Source organism: Rhipicephalus sanguineus, chromosome 11 (assembly GCF_013339695.2).
Source record: "Rhipicephalus sanguineus isolate Rsan-2018 chromosome 11, BIME_Rsan_1.4, whole genome shotgun sequence".
In the NCBI taxonomy this organism is placed as follows: domain Eukaryota; kingdom Metazoa; phylum Arthropoda; class Arachnida; order Ixodida; family Ixodidae; genus Rhipicephalus; species Rhipicephalus sanguineus.
In genome coordinates, this window is record NC_051186.1 from 6,614,535 (window position 1) to 6,637,314 (window position 22,780).

The 22,780-nt window shown below is 45.0% G+C and overlaps 2 protein-coding genes across 8 annotated transcripts in view; one reads left to right on the forward strand and one right to left on the reverse strand.

Annotated features, from left to right (window-relative positions):
* Positions 1-22,780, forward strand: part of LOC119374269 (uncharacterized) — a 292,758-nt gene that overhangs the window by 100,238 nt on the left and 169,740 nt on the right. The window lies entirely within an intron of this gene.
* On the reverse strand, positions 5,431-17,754 carry LOC119374448 (uncharacterized). Its single transcript, XM_037644545.1, has 5 exons — positions 17,389-17,754; positions 9,081-9,217; positions 8,931-8,998; positions 5,944-6,030; positions 5,431-5,828 (listed from the first exon to the last, which is right to left on the reverse strand). The coding sequence occupies exons 1-5, from the start codon at positions 17,512-17,514 to the stop codon at positions 5,626-5,628; spliced, it is 621 nt and encodes a 206-aa protein (XP_037500473.1). The 5' UTR covers positions 17,515-17,754; the 3' UTR covers positions 5,431-5,625.

The following is a 22,780-nucleotide window of genomic DNA, read 5'->3' on the forward strand; positions in this document are numbered from 1 at the left end:
AGTGTTGCGCACGTGGATAACGGTCTAATTCCAACCATGAAGAATGGAGAGACTTAGGGGCGAGTATTGCGCAATGCGAAAGAAAGATAGATAGATAGATAGATAGATAGATAGATAGATAGATAGATAGATAGATAGATAGATAGATAGATAGATAGATAGATAGATAGATAGAAAGAAAAGAAAGGAAGGAAAAGCAAGGAAACAAAGAAAAAGAAAGAAAGAAAGGAAGGAAGGAAGGAAGGAAGGAAGGAAGGAAGGAAGGAAGGAAGGAAGGAAGGAAGGAAGGAAGGAAGGAAGGAAGGAAAGAAGAAAGAAAGAAAGGAAGGAAAGAAAGAAGAAAGAAAGGAGGGAAGAAAGGAAAAAAGAAAAAAAGGAAGGAAGGAAGGAAGGAAGGAAGGAAGAAAGAAAGAAAGAAAGAAAGAAAGAAAGAAAGAAAGAAAGAAAGAAAGAAAGATAGATAGATAGATAGAAAGAAAGAAAGAAAAGAAAGGAAGGAAAAGCAAGGAAACAAAGAAAAAGAAAGAACGAAAGGAAGGAAGGAAGGAAGGAAGGAAGGAAGGAAGGAAGGAAAGAAAGGAGGGCAGAAAGGAAAAAAGAAAGAAAGAAAGAAAGAAAAGAAAGGAAGGAAAAGCAAGGAAACAAAGAAAAAGAAAGAAAGAAAGGAAGGAAGGAAGGAAGGAAGGAAGGAAGGAAGGAAGGAAGAAAGGAAGGAAAGAAAGAAAGGAGGGAAGAAAGGAAAAAAGAAAAAAAGGAAGGAAGGAAGAAAGAAAGGAAGGAAGAAAGAAAGGAAGGAAGGAAAAGCAAGGAAACAAAGAAAAAGAAAGAAAGAAAGGAAGGAAGGAAGGAAGGAAGAAAGGAAGGAAAGAAAGAAAGGAGAGAAGAAAGGAAAAAAGGAAGGAAGGAAGGAAGAAAGAAAGAAAGAAAGGAAGAAAGAAAGGTAGAAAGAAAGAAAGAAAAGAAAGGAAGGAAAAGCAAGGAAACAAAGAAAAAGAAAGAAAGAAAGGAAGGAAGGAAGGAAGGAAGGAAGGAAGGAAGGAAGAAAGAAAGAAAGAAAGAAAGGAAAAAAGAAAGAAAGAAAGAAAGAAAGAATGAATGATAGATAGATAGAAAGAAAGAAAGAAAAGAAAGGAAGGAAAAGCAAGGAAACAAAGAAAAAGAAAGAAAGGAAGGAAGGAAGGAAGGAAGGAAGAAGGAAGAAAGGAGAAGGAAGAAGGAAGAAGAAAGGAAAAAAGAAAGAAAGGAAGGAAGGACGGAAGAAAGAGAAAGAAAGAAAGAAAGAAAGAAAGAAAGAAAGAAAGAAAGAAAGAAAGAAAGAAAGAAAGAAGGATGGATAGATAGAAAGAAAGAAAGAAAGAAAAGAAAGGAAGGAAAAGCAAGGAAACAAAGAAAAAGAAAGAAAGGAAGGAAGGAAGGAAGGAAGGAAGGAAGGAAGGAAGGAAGGAAGGAAGAAAGAAAGGAAGGAAAGAAAGAAAGGAGGGAAGAAAGGAAAAAAGAAAAAAAGGAAGAAAGAAAGAAAGAAAGAAAGAAAGAAAGAAAGAAAGAAAGAAAGAAAGAAAGAAAGAAAGAAAGAAAGAAAGAAAAGTAGCACGTCAGGCACGCGCCAAGCTTCGCTTTCCCCTATTTTACCGTTAGTCAGGGCTCCTAAATTTTCAGGGCTGTGCAGAGATACTCGGAAAAGTATTCCGGAATTCAGATATCGAAATACATGGACGGGAAGCCTAAAATACAGATACTGAGATACATTTGCCTTTAGCGTAACGGGAAATTTCGGAGATAGTTTTGCAATATGACGAAAAAAAGTATTCCGGAATACAGATACTGCAATACAGATACTCGAATACTTCTGTTTTATTTCAAGGGTGCTCGTACTCCGCAAAGACATTTATAAGCGCAGCATAATGATGTAAATAAAGTTGCAGTGCATTGGAACTTTTAGTTTATTTGTTTATTACAGTACCCTCAGCGCCATTAAGACATCACAGAGGGGGGGGGTGGCTTACAAAGTACATAATTAGTAATAATGACATAACTACACATATCAATCGCAATAAAAAAGTACACTAGTTAACAGCAACAGTAACAAGCATTGGGCACCGAAATCGACCTGCTTGGTGACAATTAAATGAGCTATGCTGTAAATAGCATAGTTTAAGCAAATCCCTCGCGTCACTAATGAACACCAGTAAATTGAGAAAAAATATGCATTTACTTTGCACATAAGATCGGCTTTGCCGAGTAGGTTGCTGTGTGAGCTTCCGAAGCAGGCTGTCTTCTAGACAGCGTCAATTCGGCCTCGGCACAAGACTCGGGAAAGAAAAAAAAGTATCTAGCGCTGCAGACGGGCACAAATTCGTGGTATAGTGAATACATACCGCCTTCATAGCCGGATAGCCCTGGAGCGCGGCGACATCTCTTCTCGGGCCATCTAGATACCGAAACACTTCCTCCCTCACGTGGGTTGTTCTGACCGCTCAGAAGCCCAAGTCCGTCCCCATTTTCGGAATCTTCAGGTCAGACGACTGAGGATTCCGCTGCCCATATAGGCCGGTCATAATTACGCGCAATGAAGCCCAATATGTCGAAACTGCACAATCCAAAGATTGGTTTCTTAAAATCCCGTTCTTTGGGGGTGTGAGGGTGCAAGCCCTCCCAAGTCGCTCCTGCAAGCTGTCTAAACAGACGTGGAAACAGGGACAGCTGCTCAGAGCGCCCCATCAGAAACTACAGCAAGCACTCGTCGCCTGGGCCGAAACGGTCACTCTTCAATAAAGGTGTCACCACCACCGACGCTACCAGCACCCATTTCAGAAAGCCGCAACAGGCGAAGTCGCCTCCGGCGGTGGGGGAGCATGGTATCACAAAAGACCGTTTCACGCTTGTGATCAATTAGGAACGCACCCTGACACGCTGGAGAGATATCTGAAAGCGCGACAAAGATAGCCATCTTCTAGTCACTGAACGAACGCGAAGCATTGCAAAGCCTCTGTTCCAAGGCGGTATCCGCGTGGGGGGTCACGAAGTAATGGTTGGCCACCCGAAAAAACTAGGCGAGCTGCACTGGCCTTGAGAGACATCGACTTTCGTCGGCAGAGGCCGACAACACTGCCTCCGCGATTCTGCCATCTGCGGCGTCGCGCGCTTTACCGCATGGGCCATTCTGTGCTTGAGGGGAAACCATTGGCGCCCTTTCTGTCGGCGACCGGCGGCGCGCCTTTGCTTGTCTTGGCACAAAAACAAAGGAAAAAAAACCGTCGTACCCCCTTGGAAACACGCGTCAACTCATTTCCGACAAAAGGAAAATGTAACGAGATACCCGTGTGCTGAATTGTATCGCGATACAAGCGATACATCGTAAAAGTATTTCATTGCTGAGATACAAATACATTTTTCAACTGTATCTCGATACAGAAATACAGATACTCAAAAGTATCTCTCAAATACTGTCGCGATACTCTTGTATCGCGATACTGCCCGGCCCTGTAAATTTTTAATGATTAATTTAACCAGCAAGTTAATCATATCCTACTATATATGTCGCATTCGTTAATGAACAAGAGCATACACACAAGTTGGCGCTTGTGTGTATACTCTTGTTGCTTTGGTGTACGTCAGAAGTTCCACTGTTTATTTAGCATTAAGTATCCGTACCAACACGGCCAAACTTTCGCTATTAAAAATGTCGTTTCACAACCGATGTCCGTCGAGTGAGATTGGCTTATTGGCGCCGCATTGCTTAAAGTGCACTTAGTGCGCTCTCTTTCTTTTTATTTATTTTAGATCGCCCTCTTTATTTAGTTAGTAGATGCGTTTGTTGTCGCTTCGTGCCTCCATGCCTAAGCATGGAAAATTGAAGACCCATACCAGACAGGCTCCTGATCGCCGTGTTGCTGTAAGGTGCGACGCGACATACATGGTAAGGCGCAGATGGTTGCCGTTCGTTCAGAACTCTCACCACTCCCTCTCTGAGCCGTGCTGTGTCTGTCTCTCGATCTGATCGGTGGCATGTTCGGTGATTGGCTAATCAGTGTTGCGGAACCCGCGAGGTAGAGTGAGCGAGTCAAAACTTTATTCGTCTATCCTGACGGGGGCGGTACATCTGTTAGGAGTTGCCTCGCGACCACCTCCTCCGTTCTAGCTACGGCTTGGAGCTGAACCTCCAGGCTAGTTGAGTTGGGCACTGCCTTTCACGCCGAAGGTGAGGGAATGGCGAAGATATTCCGGCGGGGGAGATTTTTCAATCACAGAGCATGGGGTTTAGGGTAGCTAAATAGCCGCAGAGATGGCAAAGCGGATCAATTGCGTATGGGTAAATGTGCGAGCAGATGTGTGGCTTGGGGAATGAATGTGTTTGCAGGCGGCGCCAGGTGACCTGTTCGAGGAAAGGTTATGAAAAATTACACCATGTGCCGCTAAAGGGGACCATGAGGCGATGCGAAGCCGGAGCACTTGCACGAGCGCGTTCCGTTGGCGTTCGTTGGCCATGCTACCGACCTCGCGTCGTAGAACGCGAATAGGAATGCTACGCACTTTGTGTCTTCCCTCTAGCCTGGTCGTTAATTCTCACAGGGCGAGCGGGGAACGCGGTCGACAGGCGCGCGAGAGGGGGAAGCGTAGAGGAGGAGAGAGAGGGGGAGGGGACGCGCATGCGCTGGCGCTCATCGCGGTGTTTCGCAGGAGAGAATGAGGCGCGCGAGAGGAGGGGGCGTAGGAGAGGAGAATAGGCGGAGGAGGATGCGCATGCGCAGTAAGGGTAGTTACGCCGCACACCACCACCACCACAGGATTGAACTCCGACATAAGATGCCTCGCATCTAAAAGGAGAATTTGCACCCGCCCATCAGGACAGAACTTCAGGGGAAATTGGAAGCTTGTAGAAGTTCGGGGAAAGATGCACATACGGGCACTTATAGAGGCAGTTGCAGCCTTCAAGATGACAAGACCGCTTGCAGAAGCGTTCGCTCCGGCGACACCCCGTGTTAAAGGGGTTTTCACTCACCGGTTAGTAGGGCAAGGCTTGAGGAAATCCATGCGGATTTCTGAAAATGCGTATGAGATTTTCTTGGAGCTTTTTAATTTCCTCGAAGCCTCGTGATTTTTCATATATCCGTACGAATTTCTCAGACCGCCACGTATATAGGCGTTGGTTCCGGATCCAATCCCCGGGCCAGGACGAATTTTTTGCTGGTCAACTAAGAGGCCTTTATTTCCGAGAAAGCCGTAGGGATTTTCTTGCAGGTGTGCGCTGAAAACGGGTGGATGTCAATGTTTGCTATCTATATACGACATTCGCTCGCTTGTCACAGCATATTGCTGCTGCTTATACGGCCCAATTCGTAGCAGAATATATTCAGGCACCAAGTGCGACGCCGCACCTATACGCCCGCGCTACGGTCCAATGACTCGTCCAGGAGGCCAGATGATGTGGATATTCTTTATTTAATTTTGAGCAACTTGTGTCGCAGAGTCAATATATCGAAAACGAAATACAAGGTCTACTCAGGCTTTGCTCTAACAGAAGTCAGGGAGAGAGACAGAAATTAAGAAAGGCAAGGCAAGAACATAAAGTTTCACCATAGCAGATTTCCACTTGGCTACTTGGAAGCGCAAACGGAGAAGACGAGTCTATGAAGGGACATTCGCAGGAGTCGGAGTCTGTTCGGTTTTACCTACGACCACCTGGGCTCTATCCAGTATGCGCTGGCACTTCGGTTTGTAAATAATTTGTCCTTCAGATACTCGCTTGCTGAACTTGTGCTTGCATTTTTCAGTGATGCCCGATGTAAGAGAGGAATTCCTGACCCGGAGATCGAAGGATTCTTGCTGTCCTAAAGAAAGAAGTAAATGTGTCACATATGTTAATCACAAGACAACGATCACACCATGCGATTCTATCACATCAGCCGTGTGCTACTAAAAATGGCACACGTGTTGGACACCAACCGTCGAATGATGACGTCACAATGATCACAGCACAGCCACGATCGTCACTCATGTAAACTATGTCCTCCTGCAACGTGTACACACCATCTGAAAAAAAATGAAGAAAACAGATAAACACTGTTTACTCACATAATAAAATTTGGCATCGTTCCTAACGCTTCGACTTTGGATTAAACTGCGACATTTTTCTACGAGTGCGTGTAATTACAGTAAAACCTCGGTGATACGATCACGGCTCGTACGAATTTCGGGGTGATACGAATTTTTCTGTGGTCCCGGCCAAGGCCCATTAGCCTGCAATGTATTGGAGTACGGTTGTTGCGAACCGATTTTCACCCCGCGACGTTTGATACGAACGTACGCTAGCGCACAGGTACGAAGAGGTGCTGCCCGCGCTGTCGCGGAAGGCGCGGCAGTCACGCGCGGGCGCGGGCATGAGCGCTGCACGACCATCAACAGTGCGTCGTTGCTTGCGAATCTCTGAGGCCTGTAGGCGCCTTCGCGTTTAGATTATAGATGACGCTGACGTCGCGTTTTTTTTTTTCTGAGGCGTTTACGCGTGCTGCTGTGCTTGAGACAGCAGCGTCTTTGTACTGTGTCAGCACGTGCCTGCCACGTCGATGCAAGCCATGTCCCCGCAATGAGACGTTCTATGAAACAAGACTGAAACTTGGGCTGCGGGTCCGTCATGAAGTCCCATTAAAGGTGGACGAAGACCCCAAGAGACGAAGCGGACGGTCTTTGCGAAGGAGCTTGGCCTCTATCGTGTGCAAAGCGCTTCTTAAGTCACTTTCACCGCAGTACTCTGGCCCACGCAGAAAAGCGTAGTAAGATTAGGAAGGGGCTACTGGCGGTCACGGGACACAACACATCAGGTTCATTAATTACACGCGCGCGCATGTACCGTATATTTGTGAGTACAAGTATGATCGTTGACGTCTAAAAACTTCACTAGAAATCATTCAGAGCTGTTCATGACGTCGCTGCGGCCCTGAAAAACACTGAATAAAAACGTATGCCAACTTTCTTTTGTCGTATACTAATTTTCCATGTTTTCTGGTGATACGAATTTTAGATGATACGAATATTTTTGTTTACCCCGCGAGATTCGTATCACCGAGGTTTTACTGTATTGATGTTCGCGGCATGTGACGTGCCCACAAGAGTTTTAAATAAAATCCTCTTCCATAAATTTTGAACCAGTCTTTTTCTACGTTGTCGTTTTCACGTTGGCTGTACAGGTGCTGTATTTTTGCAATACTTTGTTGTCATTGCAGCTTATTGTGGCGTCTTTTCGCAGAAGCTAGTGCACTTCAATATCAGGTACAAAACGTGCCCCCGGCGGTTCCACGCCGGGAAATTCAGCCTGTGTATGACATGCGTTTAATTTGCACAAGGGTTTACAGTTGTACTGTAGCTGTCAACAACACTTTATTGAGCATAATGCCAATTTCATATCAGAAAAATTTCTGCATACCAAACCTTCATGAGCATAAGAAAAAATAATTTACTTCTTGTCATCTCGATAGGGCCAAACTTCTAGCTAGGAGATGTTATCAAACGTTCTATATTACTGAAACAAACAAGTTCATAGCCGATACAGCAATGTGTTCATGAAATGAAATATGAAATATATGGAGCCCTTGCCCTATCGGAAAAATTGGGGCAAGCGGGCTTTCAAACGAGGCCATCCGGGCACCTTTGCGAGAACGAAACAAGAACATCCGGGCAAACGGACAAAACTTGTAAATGTGGTCTCTGGCCCTAAGCCATTTGTACAGGACTGCATTACACACGATAGTTAGGCCCAAATTGCAAAAAAAAAAAAAGATATATTGCAGCCGAGTTCTTGTATAGTGTCTGTTCACATTATCACTGAAGCCTTAACTTCAAGCACGCTGAAGTTTTGTCATTTCCAACAACGACGTTCCATAGGCACATACTTAAACTTGATCGTTTAACGCGCCATATTTATTTGGTAAAATATTTGAAGAGCGTCTATCGTGGAATTCTTCTACTAGTGACTTAGCAGTAGAAATCGCAATGTGGGGCGGCATCGTCATTGCATGGCTAAAGAAATCAATGTATTATGCACTGTTCTTCTAAAAATTAAGTTAGGCATGCCTCTGACACCCTTCCCACCTCTAATTTCAGGATGCATATCCGTATTATGTGAGTAACTACGTGAGCTAAAGTAGAGTGACGCTTTTCAAATAACTGTAATGCTTCAACGCAAGCTCTCACGGCTGGTAGACTGCGAAACTTTTTATATGTATTTCATATAAGTTAACTCATTTTAGCGTGTTTAATGTTCTTAAGAACATCCGGCAGTACGATTTGCTTGCCCTTTCACCTATACAGCCCTACGTTGTCACGTAAGAAAATAGTTAATCGTTAGACATTTATAGCAATAAAAGCAGCACATCAAGAAAAGAAGCTACTGGTAGCATTTGTCTATCACAGCGGTCCTCTTTACTAGAAGACATCGTTTATCATGCGCGCTTTGTTTTGCACATCATGTGCTCTAATGGCAAAGTTTTATGACGTAGGTTGAGGAAGGCCTGTTTTGTTAACTACAAATATTTTCTTTTTGGAGATTCATTGCGTATTCTACTAGTTATAGCATGTGTGAAAAAACTAATGTATTCAGCCTACACATCCAGAGGTTATTGCTTCGATTAGTACCATGGAACGGCTGAGCGGACAGCTGTGATTCGTCGAATTCCGATATTTCGTACGTTTACATCGCTTAAGAGAAATAAGGAAAATGCGGCAAAAGAAAAACGAAATAGCAGGTAAGACCTGAGCTGTGCCTGTCCTTCCATCTTCCCTTTCTTTCTCTTCAAGGATTGGAAATGCATGATACCATTTTTGTTTTGTTGTAATACCTGCATTCCTAAGTGTCTGCGCTGCATCAAATAAAATTAAAGCTACAATTTCATCGGGGTTCCAATAATACAATAAATGACACTTCGTTTTAGCCTTACCTGGACTGCTAATATCAATGTGCTTCTTTCGGTCCCGGTCAAATTTCCCCTCCAGGACGGCAGATGTCCTGCGAATAAAAACAACATTTATGAACTTTTACGCTGTAAATTGAAAAAAAAAATGGGAAAGAAAACGTCATAATACATTACATTCCCTTGCGGTCGTAAGATGATCGTGTGAAAAATATTGAACCGTCGGTGACACTATTCTTCACGCCGACTTCGCACCAAACATTGACCCGTTTGCTCGTGTTATAAGTCCAAATGGGCTCCTCTGTATTTAAAAACTGGGAGACAAACAGAATGCTTGTCAAATCTCGGACTTTGGCGTTACATGTGCATACAATCCTGTGCAGCAACAGAAGGGCCCTTGAGCGATCTTATAATATTTTATTGGGAGGTGTTCACGTACTCATTGGCACTGGATACTCCACTTCGTTTTACAAAACAACTAATCGTTCAATAATAGTTTCAAAGCAAAAATACAGATGAAACAGTCACGCGAAGTTCAAGAACATTTGATTTATTGCACAAGCGAGTCAAAATGACACTGAAGAGTGCAACGGTGCAAACTGACACTAAGGGACAGTTACAGTTACCTTAGCAAGTAGAAATGAGCGAAGACGTTTCAAAACACGTGTTGGCACGCGTGAGCGACGCAGAGACGAGGCGTGTTGTTGAGAGTCTCGGTACCAACTAGTTTATTTCTCCGCCAACCGGTTTCCCTTCTCTCCCTCTCCGCGCCTCCTTCGTGCCTTTGTTACGGCGCAGAGGGAGAAAAAGGAATGTCGTTCTCTATCCGCTGGCAGCGCCACGGCTGCACCGCGGCGTATTTAGAGTTCACCACAGTACTCCCCCCTAGTGAGAGCACGAGCGGAATGAAACGCCAGAGCGGCTACAGGTCGAGGCGATTTGGCGCACCTGTCCGTCTTCCACTGCGTGTGTGATAACTGTTGCTGTCCGTCGCTGTCTTTGGTGCCGGATGTGGCGCCGTTCTGCAGGTTTCAGGCGGAAGCGTGGAGGTTGCTGTCGTGGACCGGTTGGTCTCCATATGTGCCTAAAGTCCCTAGATATTTCCCTGTTCTTTCTTAAGTACCGACAACCATTGAAGCGCCGTCGACGAATCTCATTGGCTAACGCTCGTTTTCGGTAGCCATGTTCTTCCTAACTCTTTTCCAGCACCCGGTGAAACGCGACCCCCCATTCACTAATGACAGGGGTTTGACGGGAGAAGAAAGGCACGTCGCGTTAGCATATTGTCCGTTGAAAGATGCGTGGCTAATGTACTTAGACGCGCATGGCTTTGTAAATCGTCCAAGTTAGGAAGAAAATGGCGTCGAACGCCAGCTGCGCGTGAGTGAGGGCCGGGAAAGGAGGCAGTTGTCGCTACTTAAGTAAAAGGGAAAAATCTAGGGACTTTATATGTGCCGGCTTAACTCTGTCCAATGACACCACTTCTTGGCGGCCGCGCCTTTCGATGGTAATCGTCTTTCTCCCATGGCAGAGAACTCTGAAAGGTCCATCGTACGGTGCTTGTAGGGATTTTCTTACTACGTCGTTACGCAAAAAGACATGGCTACAAGACTCAAGTTCGCTGCTGACATATATGCTTCTTTCTGTGGGCTGTCGTGGAGGTGTGGGTCGGAGTTTCGCCATGATGTGACGTAGGCGAGATGCGTAGTCACCAGCAGGAATGTAGGCTTGTTGTTGGTCAGGCGCAAAGAACTCGCCAGGCAGACGTAGGGTTGTGCCGTAGACAAGTTCTGCAGCGCTGCAGCCGACATCCGCCTTGAACGCAGTGCGTATGCCCCAGAGCACAATGGGCAGTGCTTCGACCCAGGAGTGCTCTTCGCTTGCCATTAGTGCGGCTTTCAACTGTCGGTGGAATCGCTCAACCATTCCACTACTCATCGGATGGTAGGCAGTCGTTCTGATGCGCGAAGTACCGATGAGCTTTGTCACACTGGCGACTGTCAAGACCTGCTGTGCAGCCCGCTAGTTGATGCATGTGGCACAACAGTTGGCTGGGTCGGCGGTCGCCCAGTTCGGTCTCGCGTAGCGGCTGCTGCAGGCGCTCCGGCTCCGAAGGGGTTAGACGGCGAATCAGCGTATCTTTGAGCACTCGATACGCATCTTCTGCTGGTGGGGCAAGCAGAATGTCGCGCACCTCGCTCGCTGTGGCAGGTGGAATGTTGGCGACCACGTGGTGGTACTTGGTGTGGTCGGCGGTGAAGCGGCGGGCGGCGAACTGCGGTTCTACTTGGGCGAACCAAAGTGCCGGGTCGCTGGTCCAAAAGGAAGGAAGCTTCACGTCTAACAAAGCTACTGTCGGGCTGAGACGAGGCGTGTTGTTGAGAGTCTCGGTACCAACTAGTTTATTTCTCCGCCAACCGGTTTCCCTTCTCTCCCTCTCCGCGCCTCCTTCGTGCCTTTGTTACGGCGCAGAGGGAGAAAAAGGAATGTCGTTCTATATCCGCTGGCAGCGCCACGGCTGCACCGCGGCGCATTTAGAGTTCACCACACACGACCTCACTCCTGCCACTATCCATACAGCATAACGCATGATATCGCAACTACATCAAGTCATGTATAGATCTATAGCTCCGATTTAATTTCAATTTCTGCGGCGAATGTTTCTGTTGTATTCTGCTGTATTGGCAAATTACACTGGCCTCAAACATTTTCGCCTCCATCTGAAATGCAGCCGCCGCGGCCGGGATTTAATCCCGCGGCCTTCGGGTCAGCAGTCGAGCGTCATAACCACTAAGGCCACCGTGGCGGGGCGCATCCTAAACTCCCGAAATCGCTATCAGAGTCTCTGGTCGTCAATTCATTCGTCGTTGTTTACGTGAACCACGTACGATTGACAGCATACTAACATCTGTTACTAGTCTGTCGCGAGTTGCAGTCTTCCCTTGACGTCAGACTTGTGTTGACTCGTCACTGCGAAGCCGTCCTCTCGATACCGAAACCAATATTGCTGTTTTAAGGTAGTGGTATTAAAATATATTGAATGCATTCCCAGGCACCACGACATTCTTTTAGGGGCGAAGCTCCTTAAGGCGGCACCCGTTCGTCCCTCGTCGTCATCGTAGTAGTCCGTAACAAGTCTTACGCTTTGACCTCCAAGGTGGTGCCGGTGGGAGATTTCTCCTGTGCGTTGTTGAACAATAAAAAATTCGCAGCGTGCGCGTTAACTAAAAGCCGAATTCTTCTGTCTCTCATTCCCCATTAGCAGCCATTGGCATGTTCCAGTAGGAAACGTTAGTAGAAGTAGAAGTGTAAGTGTTAGCTAAAAGCCGACTTCTTCTGTCTCTCATTGCCATTAGCAGCCATTGTTTACCTCCAAGGTAGTGCCTGGTGAGATTTCTCCTGTGCGTGATTAAACAATAAAAATTTTGTTCAAAACGCCGTTGATTGATGAAATAAACCAACGAAAGACGCCAGATGTTTTGTAAAAGCAGAACGAAAGAACGCCAGATGTTTTTCTTAAAGTGTAGTAGTAGTAGTTCTATGTAGCCACCTCGCCCGATCGTCAACGGGCGAGGTGGACCGGCAACGGCGCGAGGACCCTGCCGTACGAGAGTTAAATCACACTAAAAGACATACTTTGCGGGCGATACACTCTAGTGAGCTTTCAACTTTTCGTCTTAGTGTACATGATAAAGAAATTATTTCTACGAAAAACGCAAGGCACACCTTGAGCAATATGTTTGGTTTTGGGACGCTAAATGGAACCATGAGGCGATGCGAAGCCGGAGCACTTGCACGATCGCGTTCCGTTGGCTTTCGTTGGGCATGCTACCGACCTCGCGTCGTGGAACGCGCGTCCTGTCATCCCTCTAGCCTTGCCTTTAATTCGCACAGGGCGAGCGGGGAATGCGGTCGCTCTTGGCGCTCTTTCGCTCGGGAGCGGACTTCTTTCTTGCATTTCACCGATCACAAGTGATAATGAAGGGACCACGTAAACCAACAGTACAATAAAAGTTTGATGTTTAATATATACACGATGTTTCACACTCTTTATATTATGTACTGGGCGCATTTCACGGAAGAGTTTCACGGTTTACAGATGATTCCCTCCGTAGCTTCGCCCCACTCATCATCATTCACCCCGTGGATATGCTGTGATTTTTTTTCGGGGTTCTCGACACCCGTGCTTTTATTCAGAGCAACCCGAAAACATTGAAAGTTCGTGTCAGTACTCCTTTTATTGGGTATGCTACACGTTGCGTTAAAACAGGGTTGGCGTGTCTGCTACTATCAACTGCACGTATAACTGGGAAACGCAGACGATGAGACTACCTAATAACAATTGCACTGCAAGTCTCGGTGCGCCACGGCACTCTGGAAACCGTCTAGCAAAAAAAAAAAAAAAAACGTTGGTATCTCGGCTCCGAAATTCATGGCAAACGACGGATAATGGGTGACTGATAAGCTCGTTTTTGCCGTATCAGCGCATTGTGAACGTGAAATAGTGAATCGACTCAATATCTCAATCTCTCCGCGCCCAAAGATACGCGACACCAACACGCCCATTTATACGTCCTCAATCTCCATATTGTTATTGCGAGTATGCGTAGCACCATTGTAGCGTACTTGACTTGTTTTGCGTGTGTACTGGTGTGTTAAACGCACGAGAACTGTCGATCAAATGATACTCCAAGAAACGTTTCCTGTTTCACGGCTCTCAAAGCTTCTTGTTTAAGGCTTAGGTGAGATTGGCTCAAATGGCGCCCAGACAAAGTCGACACATCTGTCTTATATTGAAAGAGACGCGTGTTCGTTTCGTTGGAAAGGTGTCAGCAATATCGGAGCCGTCCTGAAGCGTCCATTATATCTGGTCTACGGATGAATCAGAAACCGGTGTCACGTGCATAGGGCGAAAACTGTATACAGTGCAACGTCGTTGCGTTTTTCGCGGGAACCGGAAAGTAAAACGTATGCCGAATTCGTATTAAGGTATAGGTCACCACCTTCGAGAAAAAATTTTACAGTTGCAGTCCAAAAGTTATAATTACGGTTCTGGCTTGTAGGGCTTAGGTAAATTTAAATTTTATAACGATGAAACTGCTAAAAATGTAAAACTCAAAATTTATAAAAATCAAAATCTGTCAAAATGTGCTTGTTGCGCCAACAGTCATAACTACAAAATAGTTGGTGCGATTGAAACAAGACTTGGAAGGTACGTGTTTAGGACACTATCCTGTGCATCTAACCTCCACGATCAACCCATCTCCAATCTAAGGCGCATTATCGTAAAAAGAATCAAAAAGTTTATAACTGACAGGTTAGTTTTGTACACAATTGACCATAGTACAAAAAGTTACAACTCATTTTCAATAATTCTGCTTGAATGAACAACTCAACCTATAAAGAAATAGTATACAAAATTGTATGCAAAAATGTTTATCAGAAGGAAAGTTATCACTGCTCGCGTAAGTGTAGGACGCAAAAAGTCATGTTTTGAGAAAAAATGGCTTTAAAGATTTCAGTCGAATGTACACATAATAAAGAAACATACAATATGGCTGAAATTCTCCAGGATCATAGCTTGGGACCTCCTCTGAAGCAGCGCGTTCTCCTTTTGAGCGAGCTGAAGCACATATATTTTTTCTAGCTCATTTTGCGTCTGCAGCTGACACTCATCTACGTGCGCCACAGCGGGTCCACTCTTGGTATATTGATTCCATAACTTGCGTTGACGCTTCTTTTTTGTCCTATACTTTGCCATATTTCATGGAATACTATAACTTTCTCCTTGAAAGGCCACAACTAAGTCCAGGACTCGAAGTGGTCTACGAAAAAGCACGGACAGCCGAGCAAAAACGCGCACAACTTAAACAACAGAGTGCCGCAGCCGTGTAGTGGAAATTTTCAAATAAATCGAAAACATCATGCCCCACAAGCTTTAGAATGTACTTAGACACTTAGCATTATGTAATATTCTAAGGAAAAAATCACAGCATATCCACGGGTGAATGATGAAGAGCTTGGGCGAAGCTCCTGAAGCAATTATGGTCTCGGGATTCGCTTCTCGTTGAGCCCGTTTCGCAGCGGTGTCCTTGGTGCGCACCGTCACGGGATCCGCCTGGCTGCCGCCAAGCGAGCGCCCGCCGCTGCGCATCGTCCATGCTCCGCCAACGATCCGACACGTACGGCGACGATCCAGGAGAATGAGAGAGGCGCTCGCTCCCCGCGCATCCCCGCGCAGCAGCCAATCGGAGAGCAGCGGCACTTCCAGCGTCATCTAGTGTCGATTCACACAAGCGCCATATCGCACACAATTCTATTGGACCAACGCCTTCTAGGAAATGAGACGAGAAATGGTGATGACGACATAGATTGTGTACAGCGCCATCTAGAATATCGTCCCTGAACTGCAGTTTGTATGTACTTCTATGAGACAGCGCCATCTATTGCATCATACGGGAGATCCGTTTACGCCGGACAACGGAGACGTGAGAAGGTTAGACTATGAGGAGCTACGCCCCTAAAACATTTATGACGACATGGCAGGTGTCGTGGAATCAGAAACCTTCAGTTTCGGTTTCGAATGCGTCTTAGAGGTGTTGGAAAAATGGTCGTAACTTTCGAACGGCTCAAGATAACTACATAATTCTTTTTGTTAAAAACTCTTGAATAGACAAGGAGCTTGAAAATGGCGAATTAAAAAATATATTTTTTTCAAAATATTTGTTTTTAAAGATGGTGACCTACCTTAACCAAAGAGGTTAACAATAGGTGTAAAATAATCATATTCCATCAGCAACTCGCTTTTATTGAGCAACAGTGAAGTCAGGGACGCTATAGCCAGGAATTTTTTCTTCCAAATTTTTTCTTCCAGGAATTTTTTCTTCATTCAGGGGTGGCTACACCCCTGAATGAAGTATCTAGTCAACTTGCGCTGCACTTTCTTCTTTTCAACGTCTAGGAGTAAATTCTTCTAAAAAGTAAAAAAGAAAGAAGAAGAAGCTATAGTATGCCGAAGATTAAACGTAGAAATTCTAGACATATCGGTGAAGATAGCGGTCGTATTATCCTGTTTCGGCAAAAATGTGGCCGCATTAAGCGCATGAAAACGCATTATTTCCGAGGGACGTTGGCCGGCAATAAAAAGAAAAACATATTAGACCGAAAAGCGTATTATGCAGAATCGTATCAACGGGATTCCACTGTACCAGCTCGACGCTTTCGTGGTAAAGCTGTCATGGCGCACGTGACGATAAATGGGCGAAACATCCTGCGTGATGCTGTGAAAGTTACTTTGCCCTTACCTGGACTGAACGAAAGCTTTCCTGCCTCTTAGGAAGTGTGAAATGCATCTCACAGATCGTTCACATAGGCCCAGCTCTAACACGCTGAGAAGCACATGGATGTGACTAAAGTTGTCGACCGCTCCTTTTGTAACCAGGAATACTGCGGTAGTCGTAACTGCACAGTTGCGCTCATGTTTGAAGACATGGTAGTAAGAAAAGCCCAGCATCCATGGCGCAACGGCTCTTTCTACACTCTGCGATGTAATGAGAGCGTAGAAAAAATGCACCAGCATTGTCACACCACCACTGAAGTCGATTATCCGCCTTCTCCTCCATTACTTTACAAATATAGATTCTAACGTTTACAGATCGGAAGGGGCCGATATAAGCAGGGTCCTTACGAAGCTCAAGGACTTCTGATTACACGTGTTAGTTTTCACGAACATCGCGGCTTGCGAATGATCGACGCTCGCTTCCATCTCAGGTGACGTGTGTCGGTGAAATTTGTTCACATGGAAAAAGAGAAACGATCACGCATATCAGCACGTACTTTCGAAAGTGAAACGTCGTTGCAAAAGTATGTTAATGAAAAGCAACAGATAATGTAGCCACGGAGGATATAGGGAACGTTCACTGTACTGTTTTTACTGTATTGTAGGAATTACGGTACAAATGTGAAGAAAGTAAAGTGGACGAAAAGGCAACTTTCGTTCATTCGTTTCGTTCATTCAAAGCGAGGGTCTCGTTCCGGTTTAGGTAGTATGCGATGGCTTATTGGTCAGCGGCCTGCTCGTTAAAAGGATCACGTACTACGTGATCCTTTTAAAGAAGAAGCGTCACTCGCCGTCAAGGCTACGAGCGGCGTTGATTAAGCCCTCCCAGGTTTTCGTGCACAAAAATACCCGATGAAGTAGACGACAGGACGGTCGCCGCCGTAGCTCAACTGGTAGAGCATCGGGCGCGTTATACGAAGGTTGAAGGTTCGGACCCTGCCGGCGGCAAATAGTCTTTTCGTCCACCTTACTTACTTCACCTTTACATCGCAATTACCACAATACAGTTAAAACAGCGCAATTTAACACCTCCTATATCTTTCTTGGCTTCGTTATCTGGCGGTTTTCATTAAGGATGTATCAACAAAGAAACGAGCCCTGAAATTTCCCTTCTTTCATTCGTTGTAAAAAAAAATTGTAACTTACCTTTCGTATATTATAAGCCTTTTTTTTCTTGAAGGATAGAAATTTGAAGCTTTCCACGTGGTTTAAACATACGACAAATAAAAGGGCAGAACAAACGAGCATAACCATTGTGCACAGACGTTTCATGACGAGCTTAGGGTGCAGGTAAGAGCTTCGGAGACACGTTAAAAGCAAGGAAAGGCTTCCAAATTACTCCAGTGATGGCGCAGATGGCCTAACAATAGCACCGGTCGTACGTCGCATACGTGTGCCATGTGAATACTGGTTTGCAGCGGCGCAGCTATGTTCACGATGCATTCGCAAAACGTTTTTTTTTTTTTTTTTTTGCTTCCAAAACAACTCAAAAGCTTTGTACCTCGATTGTCCCGAAGAAATAAACGATGACTACAGAAAAATAGCACCAACGAACAATTTCAAAACTGAGCATGAAGCTGAGAGTGAGGTGACCGAACAACAACAGAACAGTTCTCCTATTATCCTGCTTTCCGACCGCGCACTATCGCACATGTCAGCAATGTCCAATCGTCCCCTGCGGCCAAAGCAAGTGTTGAGTCAGCCAGCTTGCGCAGGAACCACCGCGTCGCATAGAACGCGCTGTTTGTCTCAGTCACAATAGCTTGCATATCTCGCGTACTGCTAAAAAGAACGGGATACATTACAACAACGCATAGTTTCATATTATTGTATTTATTGATGGGCTGAAGACCAAACGAGTCCGAGAGGGCCGGGAGTGGTTATGAACAATGCAATATACGAATAATAATAATAATAATAATAATAATAATAATAATAATAATAATAATAATAATAATAATAATAATAATAATAATAATAATAATAATAGTAACAATAATAATTGTTGGAGTTTAACGTCCCAAAACCACGATATGATTATGAGAGAAGGCGTAGTGGAGGGCTCCGGAAATTTCGACCACCTGGGGTTCTTTAACCTGCACCTAAATCTAAGCACACGGGCCTCAAGAACTTTCGCCACCATAAAAAAAATGCAGTATACGAAGACGAAATGAAATGAAAAATACTATTACATCTGATGTGGTAAGTATTTACCAGCAAAAATAAGAAGGCAGTACAGAACAAATGAACACATTTTTGCTAGCCTTAGTATACAACGTTAGCTAAGTTATTACGGAAACAAGCGTTGTCCCATGGATGCCGGCTGTCGATCCGGGAAGGTGGTTCCAGTCTGCTCACCTGCGGGGAATGAAAGACAGTGAACAAATTTTTTGTCTTAAATGAAGTTATGCCCACTTCGTGAGAATGATCGAGCCTGGGTGAGATGAGAGGTGCAAGAGATGTGATTTCATGGCGTAGATTGAGGAAATTATAAAAAAAAAAAAAGAATTCACGAAACAGACGTAACCGGGAATATTTTCGAAGAGCTAAACGTGGCAAGTTGAGCGCGTTTTCCATATCGGTGACGTTTGCGGTACGATTGCAGTTCATCGGGATGAAACGGAATGATTTCTTTTTGTATGAGCTCGAGCGCATTAATTAGGTTAAGTCGACTGGGGTAGCAAATGGCTGATGCGCATTATTCTAGTTTGGTACGTACAAGCGTGAACGATGATTTCCGCCATGAGCAACAGAGAAAAGCACTCCTACACCGGTCGACCGCAGGAAAAATGCCGTTATTAAGCAATTCCTTAGTGTCATTGATGACGTACGCGATTGTCTGTGCCAAGACAACTGTACACGAAATTGGCTGTTCCAAGACCACGTGGCACGAAATGTTGCCAGGACTATGTGAACGAAAAAGTACGTGGGTTGCCAGCTTCGTTTCATTCCCATGATTTGTGGACATCTGTACGTGGCGCCATCTCTCGGCGTCAGCAACGGCGTTCCGCCATAACTGAATGGGAAGTAGGAGGGAAAAAAGTCGTATCTCCTGAAAAAAGCCAGTTACCAAAAAAAAAAAAACGACTCTAAGTTTATACAACAGAAAACCTATCGGAAAATTTTGGTAAAATTCCAGTATCGCACTACAAAGCGTGTGACTTCCCAATACAATGGAACACCGCCCATTAGAAACACATAGGGCCTCATTGTTTAAACACTCTGGGAAGCCACGATGTTCGTAGTGCGACAGTGCAATTGTAACAGAATGGTCAAAGAAGTCTCTGCTGTATACAACCAGGAGTCGTTTTTGATAACTAGCTTTTTTTCGTCAGATATGATTTTTTTTCGCCTACTTCCCATTCAGTTACGGCAGGCTATCGCTTTCACCGACGAGAGGTGGCGCTACGTGCACATGTCTACAAATCCTGGTCATGGGTGCATGAAATTAGATAGCGCCAGAAATGCGTGCCGCAAAGAGTTTGAAATAATAGGCAGTTTTCGAATAGCGTAGCTTTTCGCGCAACTGCGCATGCATCGTACGCTAACAGCTTGCGGGCTCCCGTTAAGTGACGGAAATAGCGGGCCGCAAACGCTAACTTAGCGTACGCTATTCGAAAACTGCCTATTGTTTGCGCATATGCATGTTTTGGTGCACCGGTACGGCCTTACCGAAAGGCTTATATTATCTGGAGCTTTACGTCTTAAAACCGGGATATGATTATGAGGGACGGCGTAGTGGAGTGCCCCGGACATTTAGACCATCTGGTGTTCTTTAATGTGCACTGACATCGCACAGTATTTACACGGGCCCCTAGCATTTCGCCTCCATCGAAATGCGACCACCGAGGCCGGGATCGAACCCGCGACCATCGGGTCAGCAGCCCAGCACCGTAACCGCTACACCACCGCGGGGGACAAAGGCTTATGTTGAATTATCGCCATGCCATATCGAGGAATCGCTACAAATTATGGTGCACATTAGACACGTCAAATTCGGAGACTTTCGACATCATATTGCAAAAGTCACAGCTACGCGAGGAGTCATTTTGTACGTTTGTGCCGTCGTATTCAGTGATGCATTGGCCCTTGATTGTAGCGGTAAATGCCAACCGCGCAAGCCCCGGCTCCCGAAGCCCTGGTTTACTTTTCATTGAACGCGAGTGAAGAAAGGTAATACTCTTGCTTTTGTACAAACACAAACGCCTACATGCGCGGAATAAATAACACACGGACGCGCTTATTGAGAGCTCCGAGCTTTTTTTTTTCTTTTTTTTTTCACTGCTGCCTCCCGGCTTCCGAATGAAGTGAGGCTGTCAGAGCCAGGTCTCGATGTACAGCTTGTAGAAGGCGTACGTAAAGTGCAGAGCGTGCAGCCCTCCCGTGCTCAGCCCGACGATCTGTACAGAAAGAAACAACGTGCATGACACTAAAGCATTTATGGCTTAGACTATTTCAAACCCTCTATGTTAGCATGTCTCACAATATACAGGTGTTATAGTGTTAGCAATGATCGGGGGGATACAGAAAATAAGAAGGCACTAATGTGACAGATTGCGCGGGTTGGCCCAGTATTACCTTGGCTTGTCTTTGCCGGAACTCAGGTCGAGTGTAAAAGAAAAAAACAACAACACAAAAGCAAGAAAAGATGCAAGGAATGTTGGCAGCCTGCCAGCTTTCCTAGCTTTTGTGTCTTTTGTTTACGTTTACACTCTACCAGAGTAGCGCTAAAGATAAAGGATGATCACAATTAGAACGCAATGATGTCATTGGGGTTAGTGTAAATATTCCGTCGGTTTTGAGAGAAATGTACATTACAGAGAGCTTCTTTTTTTGCAAAAAAAAATAATAATAATCACGAATGTTCAGTGCAAGTTCTCACTTCGATAATAATTCTGAATGTTCGTTTATTTTACTGCGACTACATTTAAGTCGTGGAAAATGGGTTTGCCCTGTGCCCATAGCATTGGTTTGACGACGACTCGTGTCGTCATGAGCGACAGACAACCATAACGTTAGTCGTCATCAGGGCGCGTGCGTCTTCACCTACGTCGTCACGCCCATGCACCTATGTCACTGCTAGAGCGTGCAAAAACTAAAATTTCCCGACAGCTCCACTACAACTTGAACCCTTGCCACATATAGGCAATGGGACTCTGGGTGCACAGCGTGCTGACCAATGAGATTGCTGAACGATACTTTTGAACGACAGTTCCGGACAATTGTTGTAAGGTAAGGTATTGTGCCGCACGATGACTTTGAGATCAGTGCCGTCTGTTAATGTATTTCAGGAGCCAGTACGGAGCGTTACTGCACCAGACGCGGCTTACGTTGTGTGCATCGCATGGACATTCCTGATTGGCATGCTCGTGAAAGCGTGCGCGGCTAAAATTAGACATAAATTATAATGATGTCAAGAAGCCTCAAGCTTCCAACGTGGCTAATACATAGTATCCGGGCATGAAAACGGTGATGATGGTCAGTAAGCATGGCGCAGGCGCAAATGCGCGAATGGCAACGCAGTAGGCAGGCTTTCACGACGTTGCTAATGCGCATAAAGCCATGCGCACAACGTGACGTGTTTTTTTTTTTTTTGGGGGGGGGGGGCGGAAATAGCTTGCCAGTAACATTTCGCATAAATTCAATTCAGAAATAATCGCGATATAGTTCTCAATAATTATTCAAAGCAGATATGCAAAAACTTTAACTCTACGAATGTGCACCATGACCAAGCTTAATACAGCATTATAATTCACAGGTGGAAGGACACTATATCACTCATTTATTTTTCCTCACTCTCGAAGGGTCGACGCCGGCAGCACGTGAAGTACCGTTCCCTGTCGGTTCGCTTAGCGCCCACTAGGAACCATCAGAGACAAATAAATCGTGATAAAGCAAGTAAAGCGATATTTCATGAAATAAAAAAATGTAGTTCATGCGTAAAGGTGGCCCGAAGTTACGGAGGAGGCACGTATCTATAGTCTCCTCAGGAACGGGTTTTGCGTCTAAAAAAAATGTCTTGGTCAGGAAATGAAAGTGGCACCATCGCTTTTTCGGGATAGTCGTTATAGCCACTGAGTCGATCAGAATACCGTTCTGTTTACTGCACTATACTTTTACACAAAGGACAATGTCACATGTGCTCACATGTGTGCATTACAATGCTCTTTGTGTATTAGTACGGCGCAGTAAACGGAATGATCTCGTACCAAATAGTCCAAGTCGAACTAAGCGTTATTGAACAGTCGGAATGGCTGACCCGAATATTTGCCGACAACTCTTTATTTATTTATTTATTTATTTATTTATTTATTTATTTATTTATTTACACATACTGCAGCGCTAAGTGCGCTATGGCAGGAGTGGGTATACAAAGATACGCGGAATTTTAACAAACATCAATGAAAATTATGTAAACAGGCAAACTAATACAGATGTGTGATTATACAAGGTCAAAAGTGCACAAACATGTGATGAACATGATTGAAAATAGATTAAAGAAACAATGCTACTCAAGAGATCACACCAACAGCAAATA

Coding starts and splice junctions, on each gene's coding strand:
- LOC119374448 (XM_037644545.1), bottom strand. CDS start 17,514: ATGAAACGTCTGTGCACAATGGTTATGCTCGTTTGTTCTGCCCTTTTA. Junction 8,999..9,080: donor TCTTACGACCGCAAGGGAAT/GTAATGTATTAT, acceptor TTTTATTCGCAG/GACATCTGCCGTCCTGGAGG. Junction 5,829..5,943: donor TGTGACGTCATCATTCGACG/GTTGGTGTCCAA, acceptor TTCTTTCTTTAG/GACAGCAAGAATCCTTCGAT.